This window comes from Mauremys mutica, chromosome 11 (genome assembly GCF_020497125.1).
Source record: "Mauremys mutica isolate MM-2020 ecotype Southern chromosome 11, ASM2049712v1, whole genome shotgun sequence".
In the NCBI taxonomy this organism is placed as follows: domain Eukaryota; kingdom Metazoa; phylum Chordata; order Testudines; family Geoemydidae; genus Mauremys; species Mauremys mutica.
The window spans coordinates 22550838-22570287 of NC_059082.1; the positions used below are offsets into that span (position 1 = coordinate 22550838).

General features: G+C 43.2%; 1 protein-coding gene across 4 annotated transcripts in view; it reads left to right on the forward strand.

Moving 5' to 3' along the window:
- Window positions 1–8394, forward strand: part of MAPK6 (mitogen-activated protein kinase 6) — a 53672-nt gene extending 45278 nt beyond the window's left edge. For all 4 annotated transcript variants that reach the window (XM_044979434.1, XM_044979433.1, XM_044979435.1 and 1 more), the window contains 3 exons: window positions 3550–3714; window positions 5115–5316; window positions 6141–8394. In XM_044979434.1, the coding sequence (XP_044835369.1) occupies window positions 3550–3714; window positions 5115–5316; window positions 6141–7239 (1466 nt within the window). In that variant the 3' untranslated portion in view covers window positions 7240–8394. The remainder of the gene's footprint in view (window positions 1–3549; window positions 3715–5114; window positions 5317–6140) is intronic.
- Window positions 8395–19450: the final 11056 nt, after the last annotated feature.

Below are 19450 nucleotides of genomic sequence, written 5' to 3' on the forward strand. Positions count from 1 at the left end.
TTAATGAGAGCTTAATGCTGTCTGTTTGCGGTCTGCTAAGAGGTGGTTTCCTTGAAAAGCCAATGACTTCTAATGGAAAATGTCACTGTAGCTAGAAAGATGAGTGTGTGTTGTACAAAATTGTAAAGTACATCTTGTGAAATTGCTTGTGCTATGAGGGTAACTGCAAAAGGCTTGTGCAGGTTTTTTCTCTCTCTAATACAGTAATGTCCAAATTAAAACCACTACAAGCCAAAGTTCCAAAAGTGCTTAGTGTCCACAATTGGGGCCAAATTTTTGAGAGCTAATTGTTCTCAATGGAAAATTGTTGGCAGCTGAGCACTTTTAACAATTTGGCCACTTCATTTAGGTGTCTGAAGGGGAAGTAGCTGAGCTTGCTTGAAAATCTGACCCTAATTTCTTGGTCAAGACTTTTCTTTCTAGCTCTATGCAGTTTTGTCAGCAGGTGTGGGATTCTTGTCTCTAATGCATCCTGTGGTCACAGGCTATACAAATGCATACTTGAGTCTCTTGTTTTGCCACCAAGTAGGATACTTGTACATCCTTTCTTCATGTGTGGTGTCAGCTTAAAAAAGCCAAGAGTAAATCATAAGAAGATGAAGTTGTAAGCCTGTATATCTGGAAACATACATCCATCATCCAGACTTTTAAGTTTTGATTCACCCTTTATAGGGAAAATCCCAAGTTCAGCATGTCTGTTTACATGTGATATCAGATAAAGAAGCAACTAGAAAAGACTCATGCTAAGTCTTAGCTCAGAAAGCTAATTTAGTATCATCTTAGCTTCCTGAAAAAGAGAAGTAAACTTGTAATGTCTTTAGATAGGTGGGAGGAGGGGAAAATCCAGCGGGGTATCTAACAGTTAATATCAAGACATGTTAATTGATTTTTCTGATTGGAACACTGTTCTTCTGAGGTTTTTAATGTTTATTGCCTGTCTGTGCTTCCAAGTTATCCCTCAGAATCCTGCTTACTAGAAAGCAACTTCAATGAAAGAGGAAATAGTAGACACTCCAGAATACTTGGGGCTTGGGAAGAAAGTCGATCATAACTATAAAGGAATTTTTAGAAGGCTTTTTAAGAGTAGTGTAAAATACAGAAGTAATAGATTTTTAACAGCAGTTATACATTCACATTTCCAAGCAAATATTTAAACAATAAGTAGTTCATCTTGAATGGGGAAAAGAGAAGAGATTTCATTTTCTTAAGCAGATTCTTAAATAGATTGAGAGAGAAACAAAAGCATCTGCTGCTCATCAGTCCAGGCAAGTGAGGTACAGCCTAACCAAAGAATTCAGAAACTAATTCCCAAAAGCTAAGTTTTTTGTATATATACAAATATGCTAAGGACAGTTAAACATGCATACATTTAAATAAGCTCTCATAACTCCACAAGAAGTGCTTGTGATTTGATTTAAATAAATCTGTCACTCCTATCTCCCCCTTCCCCCCAATCTCCATAGTGAAATGTAATGCCAGAAAACGAAAATATGGGTGGGGCTCAAATTGTGGTTTAGGTAACTGCTTCAGGAAGCTGCCTTGTTGCCATGGGAACTTACCATGCCCAGGAGTCATTTTGTGAAGATGTTGCTGTGGTAACCACAGCTTCGTGAGGCTGCAGCAGGACTGCAGCAGTTGCGACCAGTTCTGACAGTGGGGCTACAATGAGCTCCCTCCCAGCACTGACAGTGGGACTAGATCCCTGCATGGCCAAGGGACCCTTGACACCATGGCACAACATGCAGGGTGGCTGCTGCAGTCATCCCAGCTCAGTGCAGCAAGACCCCTAGCTAAGATTGCAAGGAGGAGGACAAGCCTGCAGCCACAGGGCAGGCCACCCCACTGCTGAACAGTTCCTGGCTGGGAACAGCTCCCAGTGCCACACTCCTGGTTGACAAGTGAGGGAGTGGGGCCATCACAGCAAAGCTGCAGGGGAACCCTGCACTGCTGCAGAGCCAGTAACACCTAATTCCTAAAGGGGCAAGGTACAGGGAAAGCTGCGGTCCTTTCATGGGAGAGCAGAGCACCCCCTCGGCCAGGACTATTAGGATGAGTCCCTTGTAGCAGGGGAGGCCACCTTGCTGATGAATGGTTCCTGTTGGGGTTCTCCTCCTCTTTGCAGTCCTGGGTAGCAGTCAGTGCTCTGTCTCCTTCTTGCACCTTGTGCCTAAAGGGATCAGGTGTCAGCAGCACTGCATCAGTGCAAGGTGTCCTCTGCGGATCTGCTCGCTCCCTCATCAGCTGGGAGTGTGTGGGGGCTGTCCTGTGTAGGAGCCATTCAGCAGTGGGGTAGCCTCCCCTGCAGCATGTGTCCTGCAGTCCTGGCTGGGAGTGTCTGATCTGTCCCACCAAGACCTACTTGCTCACTTCCATGGTAGCAGGGCTGCAAAAGGTTCCCTGCACAGCCAGGGTGTTGCTGACACCTGACCCAAACTGTGAAGGTGCAGGAGGGAGGCTGTAGTTCTGGCAGGGCAGAGCAGAGATCCTGGCCAGGACCGCGAGTAGTCGTCCCTGGGCCTGGCCGCAGGGGGGCCACCCTACTGCTGAATGGCTCCTGCTAGGGGCTTATCATCGTTCTCGCAGTCATGGCCAGCTGATCAGTGGAAAAGCTCCCTTCTAATTTAGTAAGCGTTTTGTGTTTATGCCTGCTGTCCCATATTTATAGTCTTCTTAAAGGCAGTGTTGCATGGCTGCCTTTTTAATATGCATAAGTACACTTCATTAAGTATTTTAACTATTTTAATACTGCACTTCAAAAATAAAAAACAATATTTGTACAAATTGTATGTGGAACACTTTTCTTTTTAATCAACTGATATTGATGTATTGTAATAGTATTCCTGACATTACTGCAAGATTTGAGATCTGAATTGTACTTCAAATGAATCAATTGGTGGGTCCGTGAATTACGTTAAAGTAATTAAAAGCTGAGATGAATCATCACTGTTCTGATGGTAGAGGAGCACAGAACCTAAAGTGCTCCAGATAGTGAATGTACTATTGAGTAAGCAAAATGGAACAGCTGGGGGGGCAGGATATTGGCAAAAAACAAGTGGTGAGACCTATTCTTGGACACTGTAAGGCATAATAGGCTAATATCTAGCTAGCCATACTACACTAATTCCTTCCAAGTGTACTAAACTACTTTTGAGCTCATTTGTCAGAAATTAAAAAGAACAGGAGTACTTGTGGCTCCTTAGAGACTAACAAATTTATTTGAGCATAAGCTTTCGTGGGCTACAGCCCACTTCATCTGATGCATAGAATGGAACATATGAGGAGAGATATATACACACACACACACACACACACACACACACACACACACACACACAGAGAACATGAAAAGGTGGGAGTTCCCCTACCAGCTCTAAAAGGCTAATTAATTAAGATGAGCTATTGTCAGCAGGAGAAAAATGTTGGTAGTGATAAGTACTCCTGTTCTTTTTGCGGATGCAGACTAACACGGCTGCTGCTCTGAAATCAGAAATTAAAGAAAGTTGTTTGGAACATAACCGACTTCTTGTGTCTTGTCTGCTTAACTTTTAGGTGCACATGAACTTGAACAGATGCAGCTGATTTTAGAGTCAATTCCTGTTGTGCATGAGGAGGACCGTCAGGAGCTTCTCAGTGTAATCCCAGTTTACATTAAAAATGATATGACAGAGCCGCACAAACCTTTAACACAGCTGCTTCCAGGCATCAGTCCTGAAGGTAAGTGGTTCTGAAAAAAATCTAATTAAAAACCTTAAAAATCATAGCAGACAACTTTACAGTGAACGTTTTTGGCACCAACTTGGTTATGTATTAAGCACGTTTTCATGGATGGCAGGGTCAATACTATATATGATGTCACATGTTTGACTCCTGGTCATTCTCCAGAATAGGAATTTTGTGGAGGCAGTTGTTTCCAGCCCTTGTGAGAAGTGGAGCATCTTGTATCACTTTATATAGCTACTTCGTCAGTCCTAGAGGAGTGTTACATGGCTTTGCAGGGAGTCGTAGAAAGAGGGGATAATGGGCATCTTTGTGACAATTCAAATAATAGGGAGGTGGGGAGAGGGTTGTTGAGACGTTAATCCTCTAAGGATGTGAATGTGAGCATGTGAATGATGTAATTGCTTCAGGAGTATACAGTAATTGTTCTGAAAACATTTTAGGGACTATTTTGTCAAAATAGAAAAGTTTTGGTTCAAGTATTCCTGCTTGAACAAACCATTTTGAATCTTTTTTTTTTTTTTGACCATTCCTGGGTAGAAGTCAGTGGCACTTGCTAACTTGATTTAGACTATGCTAACTCGACTAACTTAAAACTAATAAGAAATTCTCTTTTGAAAATCACCACTTATTGCTGTATTCTGCCTTTCCAGATTTATAGTTACAGTCAATGTTCCCTCTAATTTTTTACATCCATGTGCGGAATGAATTTTATGTGCACCAATATGGAGGTGATGTGTGGTGGGAGTGGGGCCAAGGGGTTCGGCGTGTGGGAGGGATCTCAGGGCTGGAGCAGATGGGTGGGGTGCAGGGGGGATGAGGGCTTGGGCTGGGGATGAGGGATTTGGGGTGCGAGAGGGGGCTCTGGGTGGGGGCAGAGGGTTGGGGTGCTGGGGGGTGTGAACTCTATGGTTGGGCTGGGGATGAGGAGGTTGGGGTGCATGCTGCCCCAGGGCTGTGGTGGGGAGAGAGGACTTCTCCCCCCCCCCCCCAGCCCTCTCTTGCCACTGCTGCCCAGGGCCGAGGAGAGGTGCCTCTCCAGGGCTGGGCAAAAGGTGCCTCTCCCCAGCCACGGCAGCTCTGGGCCTGGGCTGGAGCCAGGGGAGAGGCGCCTCTCCCTGCCTACAGAACCCTTGATAGCTTGCTGCATGGCCACGCAGCTTACAGGGAACTTAGGTTACAGTATAGGTTTTTGTCCACATTGATTTTATCACCTGGTTCATTTGTCTTAAAATCATTCTGTAGCCTTTAAGTCTCAGTGTTTTCAACAATCTTTGACATAGACATACACATGTAAAATAAAGCGGTGTGTTTATAATCCCCAAGTGTAATTGTTTCAGGAATAAAGATTTTCAGCTTCTAATTACTGATCACTGATATGGTTGTACTCTCTACAGCACTGGACTTCCTGGAGCAAATTTTGACATTTAGTCCCATGGATCGATTGACAGCAGAAGAAGCTTTGTCCCATCCTTATATGAGCATTTACTCCTTTCCAACGGATGAGCCCATTTCAAGTCATCCTTTTCACATTGAAGATGAGGTTGATGATATTCTGCTCATGGATGAAAGTCACAGCCATATTTACAATTGGGAAAGGTAAATTTATTTCAAATGTTGTTGTTTAGATATTAATGAATTGTCTTGTGCCGCTGAATCATGACATCTTCCTTAACTCTAAAGTAAGAGGCTATATCTGAGATGCTATGAGTACATCACTATAAGAGCAGTAGAACTCTGCAGAAAGCAGGAATAAGTATTCCCATGATGAGAAGTTTTTCCTCCTCCTTCCCCCTCCACGTCCCCAGGAACCCCAACTGCATTTTAATTGATTTTTCTAAATTAACTTGAGGATAAGAATTTTCCCACAGCTTGTCCCTGTAATTAGTCTTTACGCACTTTATAATTGTCCGCTGCAATATAAAGCACAACAAAGACTGACTTGGATATGGTGATGTATGACTATTTTTCAGTCTGCTGGGCTTTTAAAATTAATTTTTTTTTAACTTTCTTCAGTAAGACAAATTGGTCAGGAATGCAAATTTTCCATAGTCTACATTCAGTAAATATACTAGTAAAAGCATAGAATTGCAATAGTCCTATTAAAAAATATCTTTATTTAAAATAGCATTTCCGATAGAAGAATATTTGGGGGGTAGGGGAATTTTTAATTTGGGTTAAATCCCATATTTTAGTGATTTATATTCTGGGATTTAAAATTATTAGACATGCATGTATAAATTACCATATTCAGGATGCATTTAAAAATCTAAAATACAGATACAGCTCAGTTCAGTTAAGAAAATAACTTGCATATGTTGAATTGTAAATGGTCTAGCGGTGGTTTTTTTTGGTCTCAGATAATTTGTAATCAAGGAGGTTTATTTTTTCATTCACTAACTCTAGGAAATTAATTATTACAGATACCATGAAAGTCAGTTTTCAGATCATGACTGGCCTATTCATAATAACTTTGAAGCTGATGAAGTTCAGCGTGATCCAAGGGCTCTTTCTGATGTCACTGATGAGGAAGAAGTGCAAGTAGATCCTCGCAAATATTTGGATGGAGATCGTGAAAAGTATCTGGAGGATCCTGCTTTTGACACGCACTTCTCTACTGAGCCTTGCTGGCAATATCCCGATCACCATGAAAACAAGTACTGTGATCTGGAATGTAGTCACACTTGTAATTACAAAATGAGGTCATCTTCATACCTAGATAACTTAGTTTGGCGAGATAGTGAAGTTAACCATTACTATGAGCCCAAGCTTATTATAGATCTTTCTAACTGGAAGGAGCAGAGCAAGGAGAAGTCTGATAAGAAAGGCAAGTCAAAATGTGAAAGGAATGGATTGGTGAAAGCTCAGATAGCTCTTGAGGAAGCATCACAGCAGCTTGTTGAAAAAGAAAGGGAGAAGAATCAAGGGTTTGACTTTGATTCATTTATAGCAGGAACCATTCAACTTAGTTTACAACATGAGTCTACTGATGTTGATAAATTAAATGACTTGAATAGCTCAGTGTCCCAACTGGAATTGAAAGCCTTAATATCAAAGTCAGTAAGCAGAGAGAAACAGGAAAAAGGAATGGCCAATTTGGCACAGTTGGAAGCTCTGTACCAAACTTCTTGGGATAGCCAGTTTGTAAGTGGTGGGGAGGAGTGCTTCCTCATAGATCAGTTTTGTTGCGAAGTCAGGAAAGATGAACAAATTGAAAAAGAAAACACTTACACCAGTTATTTGGACAAGTTCTTTAGTAAGAAAGAAGATACAGAAATGCTAGAAACTGAGCCAGTAGAAGATGGGAAGCTTGGGGAGAAGGAAAGAGAAGAGAGCTTTCTTAGTAACAGTGGGGAGTTTCTCTTTAACAAGCAGTTAGAGGCTATAGGTATCCCTCAGTTTCACAGTCCTGTTGGTTCACCACTTAAATCAATTCAGGCCACATTAACACCTTCTGCTATGAAATCATCTCCCCAAATTCCCCATAAAACATACAGCAGCATTCTGAAACATCTAAACTAAAACACTCAGCAGACATATTTTTTTTTTGTATTCTTCATGAGATGTTTTTGTCTTTTTTATTACTAGTGTAAGTAATTTTTTTTACTTGAATCAGATGGTGTAATTTTGGTATGGATTTCATTAGCTTTCTGTGTACCATCATTTTTACAATCCAGAATTAATTTCTATACATGAGTTAGTTTTTTGTTTTTAAACTGGCATGTCGTTTGCACACAAAATAAAAGAATAGAGCAGAATAATGCAAAATGTAGGAGGAAACAGAAAAAAATGCACTAAACCAAGTAAAAACATTGTCAGTAAAACATTTGTCCATGTTTTGCAGAAAAAAGAATCTTGCCTTGAAATTTACACAGTGAGACTGTACATAATTGCATGAAAATATCTATTTTTTCCCTGAAACATTTTTTCATTCGTGTATTAGTTTTTCATACTGTAAACATTTCTTAAACACATGATACCAGCAGCAACTGAAAATGAATGCAGAATTTGGTACGCATGTGTTATCTACCTCAAGGTAACAGCAGTATGTGGCAAAACATTAACCACCCATAGTGCTTCTCATTATGCACTTCTCTTTAGCCAGCATTATTATAGTAGCTATTTTCCTGAAAAATCATTCAATATTTATAAATGTTCTGGTATGCATTCTTTATAGTGAAGTGTTAATATGTGGCACTTTTATTTATTTTAACAAATAAATATGTTTTCTGTAATTACAGAAAGTCAACTTAATTTTTGAAGTTACTTGGCAGATAAGGTTTTTGTTTAGCACTATGGTTTATTGCCTACATAGCTGAATATATAATAACATTGGCTTATTCTGAGGCTGTCCAATACATCTATATATTTTTTTTAAGTTTTCATTTCAAGTAAAGCACTCACTGTGTATAGGAATTTGTAATTTGGGGGTGCTTGATCTCTCTACAAAAATTAGGAATTGCTTTATTATAAAATGCTCCTAGAAATCTTAATTGTGTTCATTTTTTAAAATTTTTTTGTAACGTTAGTTGTGTGCATGGAAATAATTAAGGTACATTATTATTGTAGGTTAAAAGTTCTTTATGGTGAGACATTTTGCTTTTACTGTATGTTTTTACTGAATAATTCCCAGCCCCAAAACAAGCATGAATAAAATTAGGTTAAATGTAGCATGTAGCATCTCGGTCTTCTGGAAATTTGCTTTACCTTCTGTTTTTTTTTTGTTTTTTGGGACACTGTATGTATTATTGGCTCCCCTGTTTAAAGAAAGACAAATAAAACATGGCCAGCAAAAAATGACTCTCGTTTCACTACTTGTACAATGAGAATTACCTGCTGCATTGTAACTTAAGTAGCTGTAACCATTTATATTGTGGCCTGTGTGCCTGCCCCCAGTTTTAAATGGTTTCTGTTGCACCCTCAGCCTATGATAACTTGAGTGTTGCCCAGATACAAAACAAAACTCACTTTGTAGTGGAAACAAACCCTAGGTGATGTATTACTGGAACTCCTACTGCAGCAGTATTCTGTAATATTACATTTATGAAGTTCACAAATGTGCTGTATTGAGACTATAATGTTTGGAGGCAGATGAGTAGTAGCTTCTATACATCTGATCAATGAAAATTCAGTTATTGTGGGTGAAGATCTTTAATTTATAAATTAAAGTATTACTGCTTTAATTGGCAGCGCACAGCGACAAAACAGCATGGTTATGAGCATAATGTTCCAAGAGTACCAGCAAATTTTCAAGGTACCCTTTCTGTTTTGGCCACTGCTTGGAGCCCTGCTTATACAGGGTCAGATTATGCCCTCCTGTTCCACATGCATAAATAGGTCACATGGTGGGGAAGGAAGGGGCTCCCCATGTCCTGCCCTATCACCATAGCCTATGCTCACTGAGGCACGTAGGCACAGGGAAGAAATTAAGCCATGTCTGCCCCCAAATGCATGGGACAGCAAAATTGGCTAGATTGACTAGAGTGTGCGGCCTGAAAGCTAGTCCTACCTGCAGTTCTGGCATGATGTACCCTCAACATGGCACAAATGAGCATTGTTTTACAAATTGTTAGGAACTAGGCATCTAGCCCTTTTTGTAACTGCATATCAAATAGGCAGCACTTCATAATGTGCATGTGGAGAAAACTAACATGGTGTTGATGCTGTAGCTTTAGCCCTTCTCCCAGATCTCTCCACTCTTCTCCTTTAAGGGCTTGTCCAGTCCCATCTGTAGAGCTCCTTCAATGATGGCGCGACAAGCTGAACATGGCAGACAAATGGCCATTTGGGGCTAGCTAGTGTAAAGCCTTTTTTAGCAAAGACGCATTGTGTCCTGAGTTCAAACTGTCATCTTGGTGTGCTGGACCCCTCTGTGACCTCTCTTTGCCGAGGATGGAGAGTGGGAGGAGGAGACTGTTTTGAAATGAACTATGGTAAGTAGTCATTCTGAAACTGGATGAGAAGAGTGGGTCTGAAGAAATTGCAAACCCCAAATTCAGCCCAGAAGCTCACTACTGTCAGTGTGGGCTGATTCTCCACTGCCTCACATCGTATGTAACGTGAGTGCAAAAATACTACCATCTCAGAATATGAGCATTTACACCCATAAATAAGACACTTTGTGAAGAATCTGATGCCAAGTCTAAATGGAGTATGGTATTTCATGGCTGTAGACCTCCAGGAGCTCTGTGTAGAAAGGAGTGCTTTATGGACATGACTGGTTTATTTTGGTGGGAAGTAGTATTCTGAGAGAGGCCTGGGTCTGTGATAACCTGGAGTGTCCAGCTGGTCTACGCTCTTGCAGAGGCGCCAATGCAGTGGCTTGGTCAGCAGAACAAATCCTCTCAAGGCAGATAATTAAAGGAGGTGGAAATGCATCAGATGTAAGAGGCAAACTTAAGTCTATTGCTAATAACGGACAACAGGCTGGTCAGGTCTTTGGTCCTTCCTTGCCAGCCTGCAAAAATCCCGCTTTAGGTGAACAGAGGGTACTTATATAGGTCTGAGACTGGTTCATTCTGGATGAAAGATTGCTTTTTGCCCTGGGTTTCACTAAGGCTCATCACCAAAGCAAAAATAAAAATGACAGGTAAATTAGTAGTTCTTCAGCTGTGACCTGGCAACTGCATCTTTTTTAAAAACAAACTATAGAGTAGAGTTAAAAATAAGCCAGATGAAGGCTCCTGGTAAATGCCAAGGTGCTTGCCAACTCAAATAAATTCTATTGTTTCTTTTAAGAGAAAACAGATCACTGAAGAGAAATGCTAATCATTTTTTGTTTGTTTTTCCAACTTCTGAGGGGTTTTCTGGGTTTCTCTTTAAAAAAAAAAATGAACATGATTAACGATAGGTGAACTAGATGAGATAATGCTGACCACAGCTTAATAACATCAACCAGGACAAAGTGTGTTGAGCATTCTGTTGTGCACCAGAGATTTAATCACAGTTAGCTGGCACTGAGTTGATCACTATTTGTTCTGGTTTACACTTAACAACACTGACCCATGACTTAATGGTAACATAGTTAATTGTTCATAATGGTATGATGTGTCCTCACATACATACTCCTTTCCTTTTCTTTCCTGTTCCATATTCCTGTTTTAAAAAAAATAAAAATCGTAGCCTTCTCTGCTGTGGAAAGCAACTTGAACCTTGCCTGGGACCTAATTACCATGGCGGATTCTCCCTTTTCCCCAGGGTTTAGTTCATTGCCTAAAACCAGTATATTGCGTCTACACACAGTTTCTAGTTAACTGGTTTCCTGGTTCATAGAATTTTCTTCCCAGTGTGTTAGGAACATTCAGTGTCATCAGTGAGTTCTTTTCTCTGCCACTTCTGAACTTCATTGTAGTCAGCAAGAGAGAGAGGGTTGTTTTTTTGTTTTGTTTTCCAGTTTACATATTAGGTGGACTTTTTACAGACACAAGAAATGGCCATGAGGGGAAAGTCAAGAGTGAGAGAGAGAGCAAGCGAAAGAGCAGGTTCTTTGCTGTGCAACTGGGGCCACAAAACGCATGAAGAATTAGTTGGGACTCCCTGGAGAGTCAAGTGATAGAACTGCTGAATTGATCATTCCTGGAAGCAAGAAGTGTGGGTGGGGGGGGGGGGAAGGAGGGAGAGAGAAAGGCCTTAACGACATTTGCTGTCCTGAATCTATTTTCCCCCAAGCTGTGTCTCTGAGTTGCTCTTCCTCTGCAAAGAGATTGTTTTAAATCCATAAGTTAGGGATAAAGAAAGGGCAGAACCACCATGTAACTCCCAGTATGTTCAATGTTCATCTCTATCGTGGGATGATGTCAGGAGTCCTAACTCCCTTTGCGTTTTAGTCCTTGAATTATTTCTGTGCTTATTTAGTCCTGCAGTTTCTGGCTTGTTCTACATCTGTTTACATAAGGCTTAGGTCTAACAATCTGTGGAATAATAATTCCCCATGTGTAGTAACAAACCAGGGAATCAGCAAAACCATTCGTACCTGCAAGGCTTACTCTTTCAAACACGTGGCGCTACATTTGAAATGCGTGTCTGTTTATTCTGAGTGGTATTTAACGGCTGCTCAAAACATTAATTAACTAAAAAGTTCAGTGACCTCAATTTTTTTCAAAGAATCAGAGCTAATGATAGTGTAATTTACATACAAGAATCAGTATGCGGTGAAAGTCCTGCTATGATAGCGCTCTCAAAACGCATTGATAATTAGGTACCACCATCTTCTAGAAATAGTTTTGTTAATGATTGCCTAAGGCTGCTACGAGGTACAAATGTTGTTCTCTGTCATTTGGCTGGGTGCAGTCAAGGCAGACCTTTTATAGTGAATTCAGACGCTAACATTCCTATTATAACTAAAATGTTCCAGTGCCAGCCAAAATTACAGTTAATCTCTGTGTGTCACCCAGGCTGAAAGATGGCGTTTATGAAAGTGTAGGTTTTGGTATAAGAGAGGTGAGCTTTCGTGGTCTGGATGCAGAAATGGAAGCCAGAAACCTCCTGGAGTCTATTGCTGATCCTGATGTAGCATCCTACTGTGCTGTTTGGCAAGGCACTGAACCTTTCTGTGTTTGTTTCCCTATTAATATAATAGAGAGAACATCCCCGTAATGCTGATGTTATGAGGATCCCATAGCTGGTATTTGTAAGTGCTTTGGTGAGGAACATATAAGCACTATGCATGATGATTTTCATACAGTGTTGGTGTGCTTTTATTGTATTTCCCCCGTATTATAGGCATGTATCAGGAGCAAATTCATTCCTAATCCTTAATGGGAGTGTTGCTCTTGCTGTCCAGTGGGTACAATTGGCCACTTAGGACCCCATCCTTGAAGTCAGTGGGAGTCTTTTTATTGACTAATGGGCGTTGTATTGACCCCTGAGTTAATGTTCCTCACCCATACCATCTAGAATTTAACCATTCAAGTTGTAAGCCAGCGCTTTATTTCACTGCTGTGCCAACAGTAATAAGTGATGCGCAACATAAAACATTGACTAGGATTATAATTCTCTTTATGTGCATTCTTTCTAGAGTGACTCCTAACAGTTTCCTAGTATTCCTCATGTAACAAAATAACTTCTTCTAAAACTATGCCACATATAAATGATTTTTTCACTTATTTGAATTAGCTACATAATATCACAACTTTGTTCCTATTCTCAAAGTGACTTACATTCAGCTTTGTTGTCCAGTCACATGTATTTAGACATCCCTAAAACACATGCAAAAATGGATTTTTTTAAATAAAGCAAGGTGATTTAAACATCAGATATTTACGTACTCCCACTACATTTCCTTCCCAACCATAGATTGCAAGGAGAAATGAAGTTTTTTAATTAAAACATTTTTTTTTATCCCTATGTCAAATTCAAGTGAAGGAAGGACTGAGAGGGATGGGCTGCATGGGTAGATAGATGGAGAAGGGGAAGCTGAAGGGTGAATGTTGTGATGTTTGTTGAATCTGTTGATTCTCTGTGGTCCAGAAATGGCTTCTGCCCTGAAGGTTTTTCTCTATCCTATGTTCTGAACACTAGTCTTTCACATACGGCTGCTTTTGTTGTTGTGATTCATTCTTGGATTGTTGGCCTTATGTTCCAGTGCTTTTCATAATAGAAGGCTGATGATTATCCATTCTGTCCCTTTGCTACCTATTCTGTTCAGGTTAGTGATGCTTTCAACTACACTTTGTTTCAACTTTCATTAAAACTTCTATTTTATTTAGTACCTTTTTTCCAGTAATTTGGTATGGTTGTATACAACCCAGAATATGTAGATGGTCTCTTCCTTGATTTGTTTAATATAATTGGACTATAGCAGAACAGATAATAAAACAGATAATAAATTTAATCAAATTACAAGCCTTCTTTTGCATTTGAATTTTGGTATGTCCCTTCAGCGGTATTCCAAAGCTATGGGTCGGTAGAAGATTTTTAATATGTTCAAAGCTATAAAAAAAGACCGAACAATTGAATGACAGATTTAATATGACTCATGTTTCTGTTTGGACAAAGAGGTATATAGTACATTTCTTGAAAAGACTGGATAACTGGCACAGGCACATTTCCAAAAACTATGATTAAGACAGCACATGAGTTTGGTTTTTATTCTAAATTTTGTCCATCTCTCACCCTATTTGGGGGGCAATTGTTTTTGTATTACATGTGTTTCTTAGCAAATTCAGTAGTGTCTATGCATACTGAAAGATCGTGGTAGTTTTATATGCTAAAAGGTCCTGTTGGACACTTATGGATATACTTATAGTTATAACCTGATTCTTTTTTTTCTTCTTAATTGATACACTTTTGTATTAAAAGACCCACACTTACAACCAACTTCATCCACAATTTCTTTTCAGGAAACCAGTATGGGTATCTTTCTTTAAAGTTTATATTGAAGTCAATGTTAGGCCCCCCCCCCCCAATTCCCACTCTCTGGGAACTTGTCTATACTAGATGTTTATATCTTGAATTAATTGGTTGCCAATTAACTCAAGAGTTTAAAATGTTTGTGAAGGGTAGTGTGTAAAGGCACACGTTTGAGCCAGGCTCCAGAAGTTCATACCCTCTAGGGCAGGCAATCAGTCAACTTGAGGTAGAAAACTCTAGTAGCCTTCAAGAGTTCAGGCCTGCAGGGTGCTAGGCACCTCCTCATGAAGTGCAGGATGCTCCCAGCATTCAGTGGGGTGCAGCACTTTGCCGAATCAGCTTCTGACTCAGATCACTAACACTTTAAGAGCTCAGTTCTGTGAGGTGCTGAGCATCCTTAACTCCTACTGACTTCAGTGCAGGGATGCCCATCACATAACCTGAGGGATATGTGCTGCCCACACCTACCCACTGCTGGTAACTCCAGTGCGGGAAGAAAGCTTATTAACTGCAGACTTTTATTGTTACTGAACTGTGTCAACCAGTAATTCCTAGTCACCTGTAGAGGAAAACACAGGCACAAGCAAATTGTAAGATTGCATGCATTTAGTTTTTGATAAAATGTACATACAACTTAGGTGTGACTCTTGGCAAATTGCCAATGTGCCTCCCAAAGCTTGGTCACCCCACCATGCTGCTGCTATGATTTATTTGCATCGCAGCAACAGTGTACTGGATCGTTCACATGAGCTGTAAAGTTACAGTTCCTGCCATGAGGAGCTAATAATCTCTGCGGACAACACGGAGCCAGGGAACTGGAGAAAGGGATCAATGCAAGCCATGTGACTGAAGGAGTTAGGCTGTATGTGTGGGCTCACTTCTACAATTTGCAGGATGTGTGTGCGCTGGGGACAGGCTAGTGCTCATAGGTTCCTTTGATGAAGAGTGTTAGGAAGGGAGGGTGGAGTTGCTGTCCAGAGGAGATCCCCATGCCTGAGGCAGTGTGGAAGGCAGCACAGTGGGAAGACACCACAGAGAGGCTACAGTCACACAGCTTGGTGGGATAAAGGGGGTGAGGGGGAATGGAAAGAGATGAGCCCAGAGGCAGGGAGCAGCCAGGTTAAGCAGGGCACTGAAGGAAAGGAGAAGGAGCTCACATTGTATCCGGTTGGTAGTGGGAAGCTACTGGAGAGAAAGTAGTGGACTAGGTAGATAATATTTAAAGCAACATTTTGGTTGGGTTGAAGGCAATGAGGTGAGTATCTGTGTCCAAAAAGAAGGAAGTTGCAGTAGTCGAGGCATGAGAGGGTCAGGGTTTGCTCAAAGGTTTGGCGGTGGGGATAGAGCCGATGGGCAGAGTTAGAAGTGTGTAAGTGAAATAGCACTGTCAGCTGCTCTTGGTGCAGTCTCTCTTGGGGCCCCAGCTTTCTCCTAACTGGTTCCCTTCAATTCATCTACGATTAGACCAGTCTACAACCTCCTAACTTAAACTGAGTCTATCAGCCTTTAAACTCCAGGGTTTGCAGTCTCCTTTTGTCTCCCTGTCAGTTTTCCAGAGGCAGCCTGGCGTGGGGCTGTGACCCCTCTACTATCCCAGGTTTTTCTGCCTCCCTTTCGCTTGCTGTTCTCTCCCCTTTAGAGCTGGGCTGGTTGTCTTTATTGGTCACAATTGTGGATGTGCGGGAGTGGGTCCACCGGATTGCCTGTAAACAGGAGAGACTCCCCTCTCCTATGCTCAGTATGGAGTTTGCACGATTTAGCAACATTTCCAGTGTGAGGAGAGTCAAAAATGATACCCTAGTTTTGAGCCTGAGGAATGAGGTATACGGTGGCATTACCACGGGTGATCTAAGGGGCAAGAGGAGGCTTTAGGAGGAAAGAGAGAGAGAGAGTAGTTTTAGTCTGTTGGCAGCAGCCATCCAGGGTGAGGAGTTGGAAAGATGGCAGAAACGCACTCCTGAACCTAGGGGGAAGGTGAGGAGGCGAGAAGTAAATCTGGCTGTTGGCATGGGTGTAGCTGAATTGTGTACCTGGATCAGGTCACCCAGGAAACAGGAGGTGGGGCAGGGGAGCCAGGGAGGAATCCTATAGGGACATCTGAAATGAGTGGAGAGGAAGAGGAGTCCCCAAAGGAATCACTGAAGGAGTCCTCATCATTGGATGCCCTCCCTGCCCACAATCTCCAGATGACATTCTGCGGTGAATTAGCTAACCCTGTTGTAGCAGCCGGTCTGTGTTTGAACTAGTGAGACCAAGAAAAACAAAAACTGTTCTTCCATCATGGAATGTGTCCAAGTTGCTCTGAGACAATAGTGATGGAAGAGCAAAACTGAACTGAGAAAGTCTTTAGTGTGTCATTGCCTGAGGTGATGGAGGGTCATAGGTGCAGGCAAATGCTGGAGTCTAGCTTCTTTCCACAGACTTTCCTGTTTTGCTGTCTTTTAACAAATACACCTCTCTTCTTGTTGTAAAAATCGCTTTTCTGCAGTAAGTCAATGCACTGCTGTTCTGTTTGCTTTGTAGCTAAACAGGCTGAAGCAACATAGCTCCAACAGAGTTTTGAACTTCCCCTCACATCTGAATGGAGCATTACTTCAGCACTCGGTTTTGATTTTTGTAAATGTTTCATGCATTGCTAAAGTCAAGGGTCCGGACCCCATTTGGTCATCCATCATACATAACGTTCCCTACCATAGCAAGCAATACCACAGTAGGTACGCTAACATGAGTAGCCCCCTGCGCATCAGCTATCCCATAGCGTAGCAACTGAGCAGTCAGCTGCCTCATTGCTATGACTCAATCATGAGAGAGTAGAAACAGGCTGTACACAAAGCAGACATATCAGAATAAGAGTCCAGATACACAAGCAAACACAATCATGAGAGAGTAGAAACAGGCTGTACACAAAGCAGACATATCAGAATAAGAGTCCAGATACACAAGCAAACAAAGGGGCAATTGCCTGAGTCAACAGCAAGCCTCCTAGAAAGTAGCAGGAGGCAGTGGCAGTCTTGGGACAGTGTTGTCACCGAACTTGAATTTGTGATGACTCTGGTCCATGTTCCTCCGTCTCCATGCGTCACACTATTGTACCAGTTCGTCCCAACCGGAAGCACCTACCTGTGGTCACTGAAACTTAGTCCCCTGAAATCCTTAAACTTATAGTACAGTCGGCTTTAATTTGCTGTATGCAAATATGCAAGAGTACATCTCTAGCCATATGCTATTGCATTAGTTATGGATCCATTGTTCAGAGACGCTCCTGCTGTTGTGTCTTTGTTTGCATTTCTCATATGCCTGCAAGCCCAGATACAAAGTACAAATCCTCCCTTAAAGGTACAAAGTTCTAAATGTAATGTTGCATCATCTTCCACAGCTCTTGGCTGGGGGTGGGTTCGAGAGAATGATCTTTGCATATCATTGGCAGAGTTTTTCATTTATTTCTAATGACCTTGTTAATTGGATAACCTAACGTCTGAAATATTTTTGTACAAAGACAAGATACGAAATCTCAGAACACGTGGCTTAGGGCCCTATAGGAGGGAAGATTAAAGGTGTCATCCTGTACTGACAGAAACCAACAATATTAAAAACAAACCAGAAGACTAGGCTTAGGTGCTGTAAACTTACTGGTGACCTAGTAGGCTCATACTTTGCAGCTTCAATATTGAAAACATGGCCACTGCATAATGTGTCTGTATATGCTATAAAGGGTTCCAACTGTCTAATCGCTCAAACCCAAACACCAGTGCCCTGAGGCCACGCCCCTGCCCCACTCCTTCTCCAAGGCTCTGTCTCCGTTCACTCCATCCCCCCTCCCTCCGTTGCTTGCTCTCCCCTACCCTCACTGGGCTGGGGCAGGAGGTTGGGGTGCAGGAGGGGGTGCGGACTTTTGGCTGGGGGGAATGGCTGAGGGGTTTGGAGTGTGGGAGGGGGCTCTGGGCTAAGCCTGGGGCAAAGGATTGGCAGGGGGGTGCAGGCTCTGAGAGGGAGTTTGGGTGCAGGAGGGGATTCAGGGCTAGAGTAGGGGGTTGGCGTGCAGGACGGGGTGTGGGCTCTAAGGTGGGGCCGGGGATGAGGGGTTTGAGGTGAAGGAGGAGGCTCAGGGCTGGGGAAGGGGGTTGGGGTGTAGGGGGGTGCTGGCTCTGAGAGGGAGTTTGGGTGCGGGAGGGGACTCAGGGCTTGGTTTGGGGGTTGGAGTGCAGGACGGGGTGTGGGCTCTAAGGTGGGGCCGGGGATGAGGGGTTTGAGGTGAAGGAGGAGGCTCAGGGCTGGGGAAGGGGGTTGGGGTGCAGGGGGGTGCAGGCTCTGAGAGGGAGTTTGGGTGCGGGAGGGGACTCAGGGCTAGGGTAGGGGGTTGGAGTGCAGGACGGGGTGTGGGCTCTAAGGTGGGGCCGGGGATGAGGGGTTTGAGGTGAAGGAGGAGGCTCAGGGCTGGGGAAGGGGGTTGGGGTGCAGGGGGGTGCAGGCTCTGAGAGGGAGTTTGGGTGTGGGAGGGACGGGCTAGGATAGGGGGTTGGCGTGCAGGACGGGGTGTGGGCTCTAAGGTGGGGCCGGGGATGAGGGGTTTGAGGTGAAGGAGGAGGCTCAGGGCTGGGGAAGGGGGTTGGGGTGCAGGGGGGTGCAGGCTCTGAGAGGGAGTTTGGGTGCGGGAGGGGACTCAGGGCTAGGGTAGGGGGTTGGAGTGCAGGACGAGGTGTAGGCTCTAAGGTGGGGCCGGGGATGAGGGTTTGAGGTGAAGGAGGAGGCTCAGGGCTGGGGAAGGGGGTTGGGGTGCAGGGGGGTGCAGGCTCTGAGAGGGAGTTTGGGTGTGGGAGGGGACTCAGGGCTAGGGTAGGGGGTTGGAGTGCAGGACGGGGTGTGGGCTCTAAGGTGGGGCTGGGGATGAGGGGTTTAGGGTGAAGGAGGGGGCTCGGGGTTGGGGTGCAGGACAGGGTGTGTGCTCTGGAAGGGAGTTTGGGTGTGGAAGGGAGCTCAGGGCTGGGGCAGGGTGGGTGGGTGTGGGAGCAGGTGAGGGGTGTGGGCTCCATCTGGGTGGCACTTACCTCAGGCAGCTCCCGGAAGCAACTGACATGTCCAGCTCCTAGCTCAGGGGTGGCCAGGCGGGGCCACAGGGCCATGCCGGCCGCTTCCGGAAGCCACGAGGAACCAGGGCAGGTAGGGAGCCTGCCTTAGCCCTGATGCGCCAACGATTGGATTTTTTGCATATTAAAATCTCCTGGATTGGTTTCAGTAGCTACCGTGAGATAAATTCCGGGAGACTCCTGGCCAATCCGGCAGGGTTGGCAACCCTAATGCTATATGTCTTTAATTTTGACAGCAAATCTGCTGCCAACATAATTCCCCTTGACTTGATAAAATCATAAGCAACAAAGTGGATTTT